Source organism: Rhinolophus hipposideros (genome assembly GCF_964194185.1).
Source record: "Rhinolophus hipposideros genome assembly, chromosome: 22".
Taxonomy (NCBI): Eukaryota; Metazoa; Chordata; class Mammalia; order Chiroptera; family Rhinolophidae; genus Rhinolophus; species Rhinolophus hipposideros.
The window spans coordinates 10,122,145-10,137,561 of record NC_138068.1 but is presented as its reverse complement, the minus strand read 5'-3'; the positions used below and the strand labels follow the sequence as shown (position 1 = coordinate 10,137,561).

At 41.6% G+C, this 15,417-nt stretch overlaps 1 protein-coding gene across 4 annotated transcripts in view; it reads left to right on the top strand.

Moving 5' to 3' along the window:
- The window catches only part of ARFGEF2 (ARF guanine nucleotide exchange factor 2), an 81,373-nt gene that overhangs the window by 43,903 nt on the left and 22,053 nt on the right, over positions 1-15,417 (top strand). For all 4 annotated transcript variants that reach the window (XM_081033426.1, XM_081033428.1, XM_081033427.1 and 1 more), the window contains exons 19-27: positions 561-712; positions 1,763-1,891; positions 2,850-3,008; positions 3,687-3,834; positions 4,985-5,084; positions 7,694-7,734; positions 7,837-8,006; positions 11,783-11,934; positions 14,381-14,553. In XM_081033426.1, coding sequence (XP_080889552.1) covers positions 561-712; positions 1,763-1,891; positions 2,850-3,008; positions 3,687-3,834; positions 4,985-5,084; positions 7,694-7,734; positions 7,837-8,006; positions 11,783-11,934; positions 14,381-14,553 — 1,224 coding nt within the window. The remainder of the gene's footprint in view (positions 1-560; positions 713-1,762; positions 1,892-2,849; positions 3,009-3,686; positions 3,835-4,984; positions 5,085-7,693; positions 7,735-7,836; positions 8,007-11,782; positions 11,935-14,380; positions 14,554-15,417) is intronic.

Below are 15,417 nucleotides of genomic sequence, written 5' to 3'. Positions count from 1 at the left end.
AGTGTATCCCAATGCATGATTAGGCTCCCTGATGGTTAATTTGCATCTGAATAAGAAATGTGATTAAATTAATTATTGTGATTATGTTGGTTCTCTCACATCACCACCTTCTTGCTAGATTTGGGATTAGTTACAAGAGAGAATTTAAAATAAATAATCTGAAAGCTAAAGTACTCCCCAAAAAATGTTCCTTAAAACTTTGCTTTAATACCAGTGGTAGTGGTTCTGACCTTGATTAGAATTCTGTTAGTTAAGGCCCCTGTGGAGCTTTCAGTTTCTTTGTTTGAGAAGCAGCAGAGTATAGCGGTTTAGAGCACAGGCTCTAAAGCCACTCAAGTCCCAGCTCTATTACTTATTCGCTGCATGACCCTGGGCAAGTTACTTAACCACTCTGTGCCTCATTTTTCCCATCAGTAAAATGGTAATAATATTTGTAACAGACTCATGAGGTGGTTGGTTGGATTTATACATTAATCATTTTAAATCTTTTGAGGCAGCACCTGGCACTCAGCAAACACTCAGTAAGTGTTAACTGCTATTCTTCTCTTATTTCTCTGTAGATGTAGCTAGTGAAAAGCAGCGACGGCTGCTGTACAATGTGGAGATGGAACAAATGGCTAAAACAGCCAAGGCTCTGATGGAAGCTGTGAGCCATGCCAAAGCCCCGTTTACGAGCGCCACTCACTTGGACCATGTCCGGCCAATGTTCAAAGTGAGTATCCTGAGAACTTAGGACATGGCTTAGCCTGCTTCTGGAGTTGACCAGCTGGAGGCTAACCAGCAAGTGCATAATGGCGAAGAGATTGAGGAGAGGAAAGGCCAGGTGTGGGTGTTACTTTCTGAACAATAAGTACAGCAAGTCCTTCCTAGAAAGCCCTTCGATGATGCTGGGGGTGTGCCAGCATCCGCCCAAAGCGTGGGCTCTGCAGTCAGAATGTCTGGGTTGGAGCCCAGTGACCTTGGTCAGGTTACTCAGCCTCTGTTCATCATCTGTAAAATGGGGACAACTACAGGGTTGCTGTGAGGGCTGCTAGGAGGATTGAATGATTATTCTGGCAAAAGAGACAGTTTTATTGTGACAGCTCACTTCAGTGGCCTCAGGGTTAGTTTATCAGATGAGAACAGGTGGAAGTAAATGACAATAGGCCTCCTTATTTTTAAAACGTCTGGAAAAGATACATGTTCATTCTAGATACATAGCATTCATTTTTCTCTAAGATATTTTTATAGTAACTGTCAATATCCTATTGATCAATTCTAGAGTTTTGTGAGCTTTTCCTTTCAAGGAATTCCTAAAAAAATTGGAGGAAATGTAAAGTCTAAATAATTGAATTAGGAATCTTTTAATAAACTCAGCTTATAGAACATAAGTTGCCTATAGATTTTATTTTGCATGCCAACCTCTGATTGGTAATGGCTGCCTACTGTACTGTATAAAAAAGTATTCTTGAGCCCTGAATAGACTCAGCAGACATCTCTGATTGATTAGTGATGTCTGCCATGAACACAGGTAGGCCTAGCAGTGGTACACTAGCCATGTATTTACGATCCTTCCTTTTGAACTGTACGTTTAGTACATGGCACATCTATAGTGTAAGCCTTGACCACAGTTTAGGAGGAACTATTTTATATTTCAATCTATTGATTGAACTCAAAATAGCAGTGAACTTGGCATCCTGGTTGTGCTCATAACAGTGTGGCCTCTAAGTGCTCTTTGCACGCTGAAATTCTAGACGTTATTGAAACCTTCCTTCCTTGGTAGCTGGTGTGGACGCCACTGTTGGCTGCCTACAGTATCGGACTGCAAAACTGCGATGACACTGAAGTGGCCTCCCTGTGCTTGGAAGGCATCCGGTGTGCGATCCGGATCGCATGCATCTTTGGAATGCAGGTGGGTGTGAGTTAGCAGTTAGCCAGAGAAAGTCTCAGCCAGCTCCTTTCTCGTGCCCACTGAGAAGCAGCCCACAGATTTCTGCTGGCACAGCCTCATTGGGAAAAAGTGGAGCTTTGGATTAAAACTTTTGTTGAAAGGTTTTACGGTTGATAAACTTTCTTTGAAAGTCCAAGCTGCTTGATTGCATTTGATCTGCGTTACTTGGCTGCCCCTGGTGCTTAAAATATTATTTTTCCTTTTAAAATCAATTTTTATTGTAATTTTCCTTATTTCCAGGTCTTGTCTGGGGGAAACCAATAGTTCAATACAAAATGCCTAGGTCGGTAAACCTTTGGAATCTTGGAAAATTCAAGCAGATAAAATACAGTTCTCAGATTGTCATGAAATCAGGGCATTGTCAAGCCCATTCATTTTCTAAGTCAGTAAGAATTTGCACCCATTTCTTTGGGAAAACTCAATCATCTGTTCCCATTTATTTAGTAGACATTTTGTGTTGTACCAAGACTGTAGGCTTTGACATCGGGCCATCTGGGTTTCAGTGCCTAGCTCTGCTACTTCTCTAGCCATGTGACACTGGCCCAGCTAACTTCTGAGACATTTGTAAACTTGAGAAAATAAACCTACCTTGCAGGATTGTTGCAGATACTAGAATTTATGTGACAATTTTAGCATTCAACAGATTCCTCCCCCACTTCCTCCAAAGGGAGTGGAACAGGAACATAAGTTTGAGGTCAGCTGGAAAGGAGAGGGCTAGTTCTCAAACATGTGTTGTGTAGGGAGCCTCCGTGGGATGTTCCAATAGCAAGAGGACACCAGGCGTGTTCATGTGCAGAAAGCCTATCAATACGTGTACAGAAGGTGTCAGAGAAGCCCTGTGCACCACCAGCCCCACAGAGGAGAAGAGGATCATGCTAAGGGCGGGATCTCACTGTTTTCCCCTGGGTTTGTGTTACAGCTGGAACGAGATGCCTACGTTCAGGCTCTTGCTCGCTTCTCCCTGCTGACGGCCAGCTCCAGCATCACAGAAATGAAGCAGAAAAACATTGACACCATAAAGACGCTTATTACAGTGGCTCACACTGATGGCAACTACCTTGGGAATTCCTGGCACGAGGTGTGTGTCTTTTTGAAAGCCTGGTAATTGCCTTTTCTTAGTTAAGGGAAAAGAAAAATAAAATGTGTGGCCAGGGGAGGAAGTGTGATTTCAAGGTGGTCAAGGGAGGTCTCTGAGGGACACACGTGTGAGCTGAGATCTTAAGGAGTGAGCCACAGGGAAGAGCATAAGGAACATGTTCGAAGTATAAGGAACAGCAAGTGCAAAGGCCCTGGGATATGACTAGACATGTCAACTTAAAGGAGCAGCAGCGAGGCTGGTGTGGTGGGTAGAGTAGAAGGGAGGTGGGGGTGGCTAAGTCAGACTAGTTGGCGTACTTAGTGGTATGGTGGGTGGAATCCCCTGCTCCAGTGAATACTTTTTCTTTCTTTATTGAACACTTATTAAACTTGTGTAAACAGCTATATGGCATAATTCCATTGTACCAGCTTTTCTTTTTGTTTATTTTCTCTTTCCCTTTTTAGTAGTTCTTAAAAAAAGAAAGTAAAGTGTGTCGTCCAGACCCACACTCTGGGTTGCCTCGCTGGGGCGAGTGCAGCCATCCTGAGACCCTCAGATTTTATTCTCACCTGCAAAGTTGTGTGTTTCAAAGAATTCTTTAATGACTGACTTAAGATTACGTCCTTTTTAGGGTATAAAGTGGGAACTCGTTTCTTCATGCTTTTTTTCCCCCGTTAGATCTTGAAATGCATCAGCCAGCTGGAGCTCGCTCAGCTGATAGGAACCGGGGTGAAGACCCGCTACCTGTCTGGGTCTGGGCGTGAAAGAGAGGGGAGCCTAAAGGGACACACGCTGGCGGGAGAAGAGTTCATGGGCCTTGGCCTGGGTAAGACACCAGGCCCCACAGCTGGCTGTCATGGATTCTCAAATTAACCGGAATGAGATACTTCTTGTCTCATCAGGACTGTTGCCTAAACTGTCTCTTCCTTCTGTGCCAGCTGACAATCTGTTTATTAGTGGAAGTGGAAATGCTGCTTCAGCAATCTTAATTGTGATTAAACAGTCGAGTAAATGCCCATTTTATCAAAATCAGCAAGGTGCATTCCTCTGCTTTCTAGACATATAACTATACTGGGGAAGGGGTGCCATTTGCTTTAGAAGGGGTGCCACAGCTTTAGGAGCTGCTATTGGAGTGGGTGTGTGTATCTCTAGATTTTAGAGTCAGCATCTTTTCCGTGTTCGTTTGGGAGACTTTTATTAAACTATATCTTTATGAAAGAATTATTTCTGGCTGTACATTGGATTGAGAGAATCTCTTGTCGGTGGTATAACACAGTAATGATAGTAAATAGGGCAAACAAACATGCCAGATCACATTCTAAGCTCTCAGTTTATATATTTTTAACTCATTTAATCCTTGTACTGTTATCATCCCCATTTTATAAATAAGGAAAGTGAAACATGGGGTGAAGTGACTTGAGCAAGGTCACACTGCAAGGAAGTGGCAGAGGTAGGTTTCAAACCCAGGCCATCTGATTGGAGAGAGTAGCCTCCTAGGTCCCACATACAGGTTGGAATAGTGTAGTATAACGGTTAGAAGCATGGACTCTGAAAATGGGGAGCTGTTATAGCACCTACTTTTTAGGGCACATGTGAGGATAACAGGAGTGAAATCCTGCAAAGCCCACCGAATATTCAGCAGGTGTAAGCCATTACATGTTCTAGGAGTTCTGGGTTAGTATCAGTTCATTCTAATTTGTTTTCCTTAATATAGGCACTTAATACTATAAAAATTTAAAAGACTGTCAAGAAAGGAGATGGTTGATACAAGCAAGGGAGTTTATAATAAGAATGCATTTTCAAAGCCAAGTGCCAAAACCCAAATTTAATTTTATTCTTTCATCAGTTGAGTGGGTTTTCGCCTGCAATCATTCTCATTTGTGTCTCTTGTCTCTGCATATTGATGCTACAGGATACTTTGTTCTAAATACATGGCTGTTTTTGAAGCACTGTTGATTTTGCATATTGTGTTTCAGGTAATTTGGTGAGTGGTGGAGTGGACAAAAGACAGATGGCCAGCTTCCAGGAATCGGTTGGTGAGACCAGTTCGCAGAGTGTGGTCGTGGCAGTGGACAGGTAATGAGTTTGTTCTCCAGTGAAGCTGGACTCCCCAGCGGCTTGGCATCCCGTGGGTCATTGCTGGGTCTGAATGATTCCTAATGTGTTTGACTGTTTTCAGTGGTGTCAGTTGCAGATCACTCGAATTAAGAAAGTTTGAAAGTGCTACACATGATCCACAGCTACTAATACAAAATTCACTTGAATTTTGACCTTAAATTGCATCATGACCTTTTAAAAAACTATAACTTTAACATTGTGACCAAACTATATCAGAAATAAGAGTTTTTGCTTGTGCTGATGTTTTAAATTATCTCGTTTCCTTAGTAGAAATCCTTTCTTTAAAAATTTCAAGAAGGGTTTAGGATATAAAACATGAGTGTTGACAAGTTCTTTTTCCTCAAAATCTTTTCATTATTTCTGTTTACTTGAAACTAAACATACAGGAAAAATGTAGATGTTCTTATTTGAAGACATCCATTAGGTACCAGTGCTTAAAATGTGAATTTTCTTAAAATCAGCAAACTCCTGAAAATTACCATTGAATAATCACATACACTGCTCTTCATTAAGTTAATGACCTATCACAGTGCATTAAACATAGTTTTGAGATCACAGCAGTATAAAATTTTTGACATAATTTGTGTTGCTCTCTGAACAGTCCTCTCGGTATTTCAACTCTTTATCAGCTTAGTTTGATTACCTTGTTTCTGTTGCTTCTCCACCTCTTTCTAACAGAGATTATCTGCAACGTACTTTTGATGGGTTTCCCCTACTGTTTTCAGTTAGGTTTTGGCTAACAGAACAAAATGCTTATTCTTCCAACACTTTTTTTTTTCCTATTTCTCTGCTTTAGCAGATAGTAGACAATAGCAAGTTTGCCCGACACCTCTCTGTGTGCTAGTACCTTTTTAAATTTTAAATTAATTTTTAACTTACGTACCATAACATCTACTCTTAAAATGTACAATTCAGGCTTTTTTAGTATATTCAGAGTTGTGCAATCATCACCACTATCTAATTTCAGAACGTTTCGTTGCCCCCTAAAGAAGCCTGGTACTTGTTAGCAGTCACTCCCTATTTCCTCTCCAACCAGTCTGTAATCGCTAATCTACTTTCTGTCGTCATAAATTTGCCAGTTCTGGATAACGTTGAACTATCTATTTCTCCCTTTCAATTCTATCTTTTATTGCTTCATATTTTGGGACGCTGTTGTTAGATGCGTATGTGTTTATAATTTTTATGTTTTCTTGACAATTATGAAATAGTCTTTGCCTGCAGTAGTGATTTCTGTTTCAGTGTATTTTGTCTGCTCTTAGTACAATCACTCTAGTTCTTTTGGTTACTGTTCTCATGTATATCTTTTTCCATGCTTTTACTTTCAACTTAGTTGTGTCTTTGAATCTAAAGTGAGTCTCTTTAGATAACCTGTAGTTGGACCGTGTTTGTTTTAATTCATTCTGCCAAGCTCTTCCTTTGGATTGGAATGTTTAACCTAATTACATTTAATATAATTGCTAATAAGGTAGGCTTTTTGTCTGCTGTTTTTAAATGTGTTACATCTTTTTTGTTCTCCTATTCTTTCATCGTTACTGCCGCCTTTTGTGTTGAATGGATATTTTCTCATTTTCTAGCAGTTCACAACTCTGCCTTTGCCTTCTCTTCTTGCTCCCATAGAACCTAAGCAACCAAAGATGAGAGCTTAGGGCCTTCTCGTATCTTTCCTGGGTGTGTGCAAAGCCTTACACATGCGATGGCTGTCTAGGTTTGCAGGAATATGTTGGAGATTTTTAAAGTTTTTGTGGACATCTCATGTCCAGCTTTTCCTTTTGAGTTTTTGGCCAGGTCCTAGTTTGCCCCAGTTGTTTTTGCCACCTCAGGTAGCTGCAGTGTTAAACAGTTACTACTGATTGTTTTTTATAAAACCCCTTGGGAAAAGGCTATTCCCACTGAATGAGGTCTGAGTCGGGTCAAATAAAGACAAATCCTGCAAATGGGGGTTTCCAGGGTACTGCCACGCAGGTCAAACAGTGTCAGTTCTCTGAGAATGGTGTTTTGGGGGAACTCCAAGAGTGTTCTGTCCTCTCCAGTGGCTGCTAGGCTGCTAGTTTCAGTTACTGTTACTTCAAAGCTGTTGGTTTTCAAGAATCCTGTGGAGCTGGGGAGAGGGTAATGGAAATAAGCTAAGTTAACATGCCACAGTGTTCACTATTACTACTGAGGTTCAGCCATTTTTCTTGAATAAACATTTTTACAAGCCTTTGGTAATTTCCAAATTTCAATTCTGAAAAAGTCAACTTTGGACAGTTTTTGCCAGTATTTTTGTTGCTCTTATGGAGGAGCAGCTTTTGGAGAGCCTCAGTTTGCCACTCGCACTGTCGTGACATCACGTGCTACTATGTTTGACTCTCCCCCCTACTCTTGATGTATCGCTTTCTCTTTCTATCACTTTAGGCATTTCTGTTCTCAGCTCCGTTCATTGACCAGGTCTATACTTCTAACGCCTCATTTGTTTTAGTGAAGCTGCCAAACCTGAAATGTTTCCTTCCTGCCTTTTCTGTTTGAAATCGCAACTTAGGCTTCCAAATCTAATTTTTATTTTATTATGTCTGGAATTACCTTTCTAGAATTTTTACTGGATCTACCAGACTGGATGGCAATGCAATAGGTATGTATTTGACTCACCTGTGACAGCTACAGAAGCCTCTTGTTGTGACTGTCTGACCGTCACTAACGAGGCCTCGCGTGTGTTGTTGGGTCTGGCCTGTAGTTGACTTTGTCCGTTGGCTGTGTGCCGTGTCCATGGACGAGCTGGCTTCCCCCCACCATCCCCGCATGTTCAGCTTACAGAAGATTGTGGAGATATCATACTACAACATGAATCGGATTCGACTGCAGTGGTCCCGAATATGGCATGTGATCGGAGATCACTTCAATAAGGTAACTCTTCAAATTCAAAAAATTCAAATTCATCGATGTCCAAAAAAAACAAGGAGCTAAATCCAAAAAAGAAGTTGATCTAGAGTTTAGGTACCTGTGATTCACTTTCTCTGTGGAATCAAGGACAGCTCAATATGCATACTTATTTATTGATAGAACTCATGGAGAATAAATAAAAAATCCAGTAGTGTTGAAAATACTTTAATATCCCACATCCAGGGTGTAGGATCACAAAGATCATTAGTAACTGGACAAACAGTGGTGTTTGAAAGCATTGCGAAATCCTGAGGTGCTTTCTGGACGACCAAAGATTAAGTTACATTTCGTATAGTTTCACTATTAAATGTCACTACTTCTAATATTCTAACTCCCATTGCCACCATACTTCTGAAACCTTTGTCAAGGAAAGTAACATTTATTTTTAAATCAGAAACAAGCCAGAGACTTCTGGGTTCTGAAACTGAGAACTACTGAGAGAAGACCAAACTAAACTTCTTTCTCTCCACTAGAGGTTTCATTACCTACATATAGACACAGCCACACATGTTTTGACCAAATTAAAAAAAAATCAGAAGAATATATATGTATTACCTGTGTGTATGTATTTATCTGTCATGTTATTTGCTTCATAAGGGAAAAGTAACAACACTGTTTCCTACCAAAACACAGTTCATGATTTTAAAAAAAATGTCTCAGGCCTGGAGATAACGAGGTGTGATACAGATGCTTAAAAATAGTGTTAGTAAAAAACAGTTTTTTCAAAAAAGAGTCAGTGTCTACACTGAATAGAAGAAAATCATGAAAAGAAGGAGTCTGCCATTGGGATACAGGACAAGTAGTAGAGTACTGATAAATGACTGGTAACACCTGCTGGTTTCTGTGGAAATCCCCCAGCAGGCCCGATTTAAAACTAGCAGTGTGATGCCACTAAATGCAGATTAAGGAAGAGTCGGGCACCGTTGGCTCTCCTGGGCAGCTGCTAGTCTGTGCCAGGACCCCACTGAAATGAGGCATGGTCAGAGGTAGTCTTGCTTCTAACTTGATTCATCACTAATCCGAGTTCTTTGTTTACTTTGTTTCCTTATCGGCTCAAGGTAAGGTACCTCTCACCATCTGTGCAACAAAATACCTGAGTGCCTTTACCAGGAAGTGGACAGGTGAGGCCCCTGCCCTCATGGAGCTCACCCACATTTTATGAGTGAGTAACAGATGGTAAAGAGTCGGGCAGTGCTGTGTGTCAGGCCTCTCTGGAGGTGACCTGTCGTCTGAACCCTCAATGAGGAGGCAGCCGCAGAGCCTGCCGATGACCCAGGACCACTGTTTCTTGTTGAGTGAATGGTAACACTGTCATCGAAAGTGATCAGCTCACTCAGCAACCCTCTTTCCCATTATTCTGGGTAAATAAATTCTTGGTGGACCAGTTGACATAACTGATATGAACTTGCTTGGAAAGAAAATATGAATGTTACCTTTACTGTACCTTGCATTCTTGACCAAGCCTGTGACAGCTAAGTTAGAACAAACATTGTCATTTATTCCACGGATCTTTTGGCTGTAACAGCTATAGAATCCTTTTTTTCTCTCAGAAATTATTATCCAAAAGTGTTTTGATAACCATTCCTAACTTTTCAAAGTCTAGGTTTCATGTTCAGTGGGACTCCTTTTGGGGGACGGAACATCAGTTTATACAGGTTATTTTCCCACCTGCGATTCTGTTGTCAAGACTCTTTACATGTCAATTGTCAGTTATCTGTAGGTCACTCAAGGGCAAGCTTGGGACATAGGCTGGCAGATAAGAATTAGATATTTCATGGTTGTCACCTTCATTACAAATGTCCGTTCCATCTAATCAGTGCAGTTAAGCACAAAGTTGTGGCAAACTCAGTTTCTCACTCTGGTGCCCTTCATTCTTTCCACCACCTCAGGAGGATATTCTGCTTCCCCTTGGGAACTGCAGCACATGAGAATCCTGTAGGTTTGAAGAGCTGGATGGCTGTGCACAGTTCTAACATGGCTCTCAGGATTTTAGCAGTCACTGGAACAGCCACATGTTTCTCTTCTAAACTGGGGCACGTGTGTGTCCTGGGGTGTGCAAAGCTGCACAAAGAGCATGGTGTGTGTTCCTGAAGCAGGAATCCCTGAATCCTGGATTTTTAGGAAGGGAATATTCTCTTGTATTAGTCTCTAATTCCATGAACACCTTAAAAAAGAATTACAGCTAAGCATCTTTGACCGTCACCATCCCCAACAGGCCACTCCTGAAAGCCAGTTATTCTGATCAGTTTGCTATATATCTCTCCAGACATTTTTCTATACACATACATATGTAGGAGCTCACAGAAGTAGAGATAATATTATCTTGGTGTGTTTTGTTATTTTAGAGAAACATAAATAGTATTACACGTGTAATTTTATAACTTGCTTTTCCACTTAGCAAGGAATCGTAAAGACTTAACTATGGTCTCATATATGCATTTATTTTTTTAATTGTGGTAAAATATACATCACAAAATTTTCCATTTTTAAAATTTAAAAATTTTTAAACCATTTATAAATGCGCAGTTCAGGAATGTGTTAAGTGCATTAACATTGTTGTACCAGAGCGCTTTTCATTCTGCAATATTGGAATTCTGTCCCCAGTAAACAACTCCCCATCTTTCCTCTCCCAGAATCTGGCAGCCACCATTCTACTTTCTGTCTGTGTGAACGTGACAGCTCTAAGTACCTTATATAAGTGGAGTCGTGCGGTATTCGTCCTTTCGTGAGTGGCTCATTTCACTTAGCGTAATGTCCCCAAGGTTCATCCATGTTGTGGCACGTGACAGAATTTCCTCCTTTGTTTTAAGGCTAGATTCATTCTTTCTTTTTAACTGCCAAATGTAATTCCATGTATATGAACGTACCGTTACATAACCATTTTCTCATTGGAGCTTCCATATTTATTTATTTTTTGGAAAAAAATATTGCAGCCTGACTTTCAGTAACTGTAAAAGATGTTCAGGTCAGACCACATGTCAGTAAAATTTCTCACTTGGAGCAGGCTCCTGCCCAGTGGTCCAGCTCCCTACGCAGGGGTTCTGCTGGGAAATATCCCCTCGCTCTGCTTTTAGGGATTCTTACAGAGGGAGAAGTTTGAGAAGCACCAGCCAAATATACACCCATAACTCCAGTCCCTGCAAGTAGGTGCACCATAGACAAGTACAGTTCTAAGGAAACTGAAAAGCCTCCATATTTCTGCTGAATTATTTGAGGCTGATGATATTCGTTGATAATCATTTGTTTTTGGTGACAGATGGGGCAAGTATGAAAGTCTTTACAGAGACCTCAAAGTCTTTTGACCTCTTGTGTAGAGTCGGATAAAATTAAATAGCACATGGAGAGTTGTTGTTTATTGGGTATAGAGTTTCAGTTTTGCAAGATGAAAAGAGTTCTGGAGATTGGCTGCACTGCTGTGTGAATGTCTTTAACGCTACTAAACTGTGCACTTTAAAATGGTTATGATGCTACATTTTATGTTATGAGCATTTTGCCACAATTTTTAACAAATTAAATAGCACATTTTGAAAGCACTTCTAATTAAATATGCAATACTGATTTTTCATCATTAAACTTAAAATTGTACAGGTCAGAGCCGCAAAATACCATTTGTTTTCTCCTTAGGTGTGTTTTCCCAGAGCATTTATTTTGAAGGCAGTCTGTCCATTTTTGAGGTTCAGAACCCCACATCCATATTATTGCACTGTGCTTATTTCACCTCACTTCCTGTTCCTGCTCAGGTTGGCTGTAACCCTAATGAAGACGTGGCTATCTTTGCTGTTGATTCATTAAGGCAACTCTCCATGAAGTTTCTCGAGAAGGGAGAATTAGCTAACTTCCGTTTCCAGAAAGATTTTCTGAGGCCCTTTGAGCATATCATGAAAAAAAACAGGTATGTGCATTGTTCTGAAAGACCCTAGGTCAAATTCCCCATTGGGGGCCTCCAAAGACCCCCAGCCACTAACCAACCACAGGATTAATTTTTCCCTCCCTTGTTGGTGGAAGCAAATAAAATGAGCAGACTGTGCTTCGCATTTATTGTCTCTACGTAAACCACACTAAGGTCTGTGTGTAACCTTTCCCATAGGACAGATTACATCACTGCAACTATAGAAATATGTCACATGTCCTTCCTGAGGCTGGTGCTGAGGGAGATTAGAGAAAAAGCCCCTGCAGACACAGCCTCTGACAAGGTCAAGGATTATGTGACCCAACATGTCTGCCCCAGGGAGGTGAGAAAAGAGGTCAGGGCAGCTATCCCTTTGCAGCAGTCACCTTCATTCATCCACTCGGCCTGTATTTATTGAAAACTGCCATCTGCTAGGTCCTATTCCCAAGCATACAGCAATAAAGGGAACAGTGAAAAACCCATTTTCGGTTGGCCCTGATTTGATCATGGTTGCAGCTGGGTGATGGTGTTCATTACCCTGTCCTCTCTATTTTTATATATGTTTGAAATTTTCCATAATAAAATTAAAAAGTAAACCTCTGTCTATATTCCAGTGGGATAGATAAGTAAATGTGCAGTAAAGCAGTGGTGATCATTGCTCTAAAGAACATTAAATCCAGATAAGGGGATACGGGTAGAAGCACTCCTTTGTACGCGGTAGTGAGCTGACATGTGTTTGGTAAAGCGATGAGAGAAACAAGACAGGGGTGGCATTGTGTGGTCTTGGGAAGAGTGTTAGGAGTAGAGGGAACAGAGATAGCAAAAGCCTGTGGCAGGATGAGCTTGGAACAGCAAGGCGGCCGGTGCAGCTGGGACGATTGAACAAGGCAGAAAGTCCTAGAAGATGACGTCCCAATGGTAGCAGGGCACCTAGGTCATGTAGGAACTGTCTGCCTGTGTAAGCACTTTGGCTTCCTCTCTGTGAGAGACAGAAGCCATTGGAGGCTTTTGAGCAGAGAAGTAAAATTATCTGACATATTTTAGAGAGTCATCCTGCATTTATCCTTGGGAAATAAGAAGCAGTGGGATGAATTAGGCAGCCATTGTAGTCATCCAAATTTGGACCGAGGAGATAGCAGTGGGGTGCTCAGGCTCCGTGGGATTGAATTCTGCATGCATTTTGAAAGCAAAGCCTGCAGCACGTGCTGATGAATTAGCCTCTCCTATTATGAGTTAGTATGGGTCCAGAAGACACACATGAATGTTATCCTAAGCCAGATGGAATGCTGGATTTTGCAAGTCAAGTCTGCAATCCCAAAGCCACTCTTAACAACTTTCAAAGTTTGTGCTATAGAAGCAATAGGTTTGTGTAGCCTTGCTTCTTGTTGTTTGTGAAATAATAGAGTTAGTTCACCCCTTAATCGTATATGTTCTAATAGGTTGCAAGATACATATGCCAATCTGTTGCAAATATCCAGGTAACATGTTGCACCTTGCAGCTGCTTAAGAAAATGGGCCATTTTTCCTATCTTTGGGTTTTGTTTTGTAATAATTAAATTTAAAATATTGCATCTTAAGTGATATGTGTGTACTCCCATCCATGTCTATGTGTTTACCATACATGTATATCCCTGTCCAAAAATCTAAGAGGAGATGCACTAAGAATTTAGGAATGTTGGTCTCTGGGTAGCACTATTAAAAGTATGTTAGTCTAAAAGTTTGGGGCCAGAAAAACTGACCAACAATGGCTTAAACTACAAAGCTATGTATTGTTTATTTAACAAGTCAGAGGCACGCAGTCCCATCGTGGTTCCATAGCCCAAATTGTCATCAAGGACCCATCCACAGGGTCGCATTTCATCCTTGAGCCTATTGTTTTGTGATTATTGGACAGAGGCTCTAGCTCCAGCCATCATGCTGTGTTCAGAATGGGAATAAGAGGACAGGCGGCAGAGTATGTCATCTATATTCCTTTTGAGATAAAAGCAGAACCTTCCCAGAAACCTCCCTTCCCATCCCCAGGATGTCTTCTTACATCTCCTTAGTCGGAGCAGGTCATGTAGCACCCCTAGTGCAAGGGAGACTAGAAATGGAGGACCTGGCACAGGAGACAAGATTGCTGTGTTATCTTAGACTGTTCATGATGGTTTCCTGACGTCGGACATCTTGCTGCCTGGATGAATTCAGAGTTCTGTTACCGAGGAGGTGGCAGGGGGGCTGCTGGGTAGGCAGCTAACTGCCTGCCACAGTGATTGTCTTATTATTAATTTTTGTTGTTCTGTCTAATTGTTTTTACCTCTAATTGTTTTCACCTCCTTGGTGAATGTGGATTATTGTGTGCTTTAAAAACTGTTTTTTTTTAAGTGCTCCTTCTACATGATGAGCTATGTCTATATGTCTTCCCACTGTGCAAAGTACGAATGACATGGCTGCCCCATTCGGTCCTCAGGTCTCCAACCATCCGGGACATGGTGATCCGCTGCATTGCCCAGATGGTGAGCTCCCAGGCAGCCAACATCCGCTCAGGCTGGAAGAACATCTTTGCCGTGTTCCACCAGGCTGCCTCCGATCACGACGGGAACATCGTGGAGCTGGCCTTCCAGACCACAGGCCACATCGTCAGTACGTGGCTCTCTTCCCCCCAATGTCCCATCTGCAAGTCGAAAAGAGGGACCGCTTATTTCCTGTCTGTTCTACTCCCCAAAGAGGCTTCCTTGTGTTAGCTGTACTGCGATACAATAATATGCCAGGCAGTGTTGTTAGTTCATGTCATGTGCACAACAACCCAATGAAGAAAATGCAGACACCCATTATTCGCAGATTCCATTTTTGTGGATTCACCACTTTCTTAAAGTTACATGTAATCCCAAAGCCAGTGCTCCTGGCGCTTTTGTGGTCATTGGTGGACATGCACATGTGCAGAGCAGCGAAACACTTGAGTTGCCCAGGGCGCACATTCCCAGCTTGAGGCTGAACAAGACGACCCTCTGATTTCTTGCTTCTGCCCCCTTCGTATAAGCATGCAAGTGTCCTTTCTGTGGTGTACATACTGCCACATTTTTGTCCTTCTCTTGCTGACTTTGCCATTTAAAATGGCCCTGAAACATGGTGCTGTCCAGTAACCCCACGTGCCGGAAGGCTGCGGTGTGCCTTAAGGAGAAAATACCTGTTTACATAAACTCTTTCTGGCATGAGCTATATTGCTGTCGGCCTGGCGTTCACTGTGACTGAATCAATCATGTTTTTAAATGAAGTATCTTTAAACAGAAACATACATAAAACAGGGTTATGTGTTGACTGGCTCATGAAAATGTGGCTAGAGTTTCGCAGAAACCTAACCCCGTATTTCCCACAGGAGCAGTGATTCAGTATTTGCTCATTCAGTGTTCATAGCCACTTTATAGAACAAACTACTGTGGATAATAAGAAATGATTATCCCATTGTTTTCCACTGTTTTACGGAAGAGGAAACTGAGGCATTAGAAA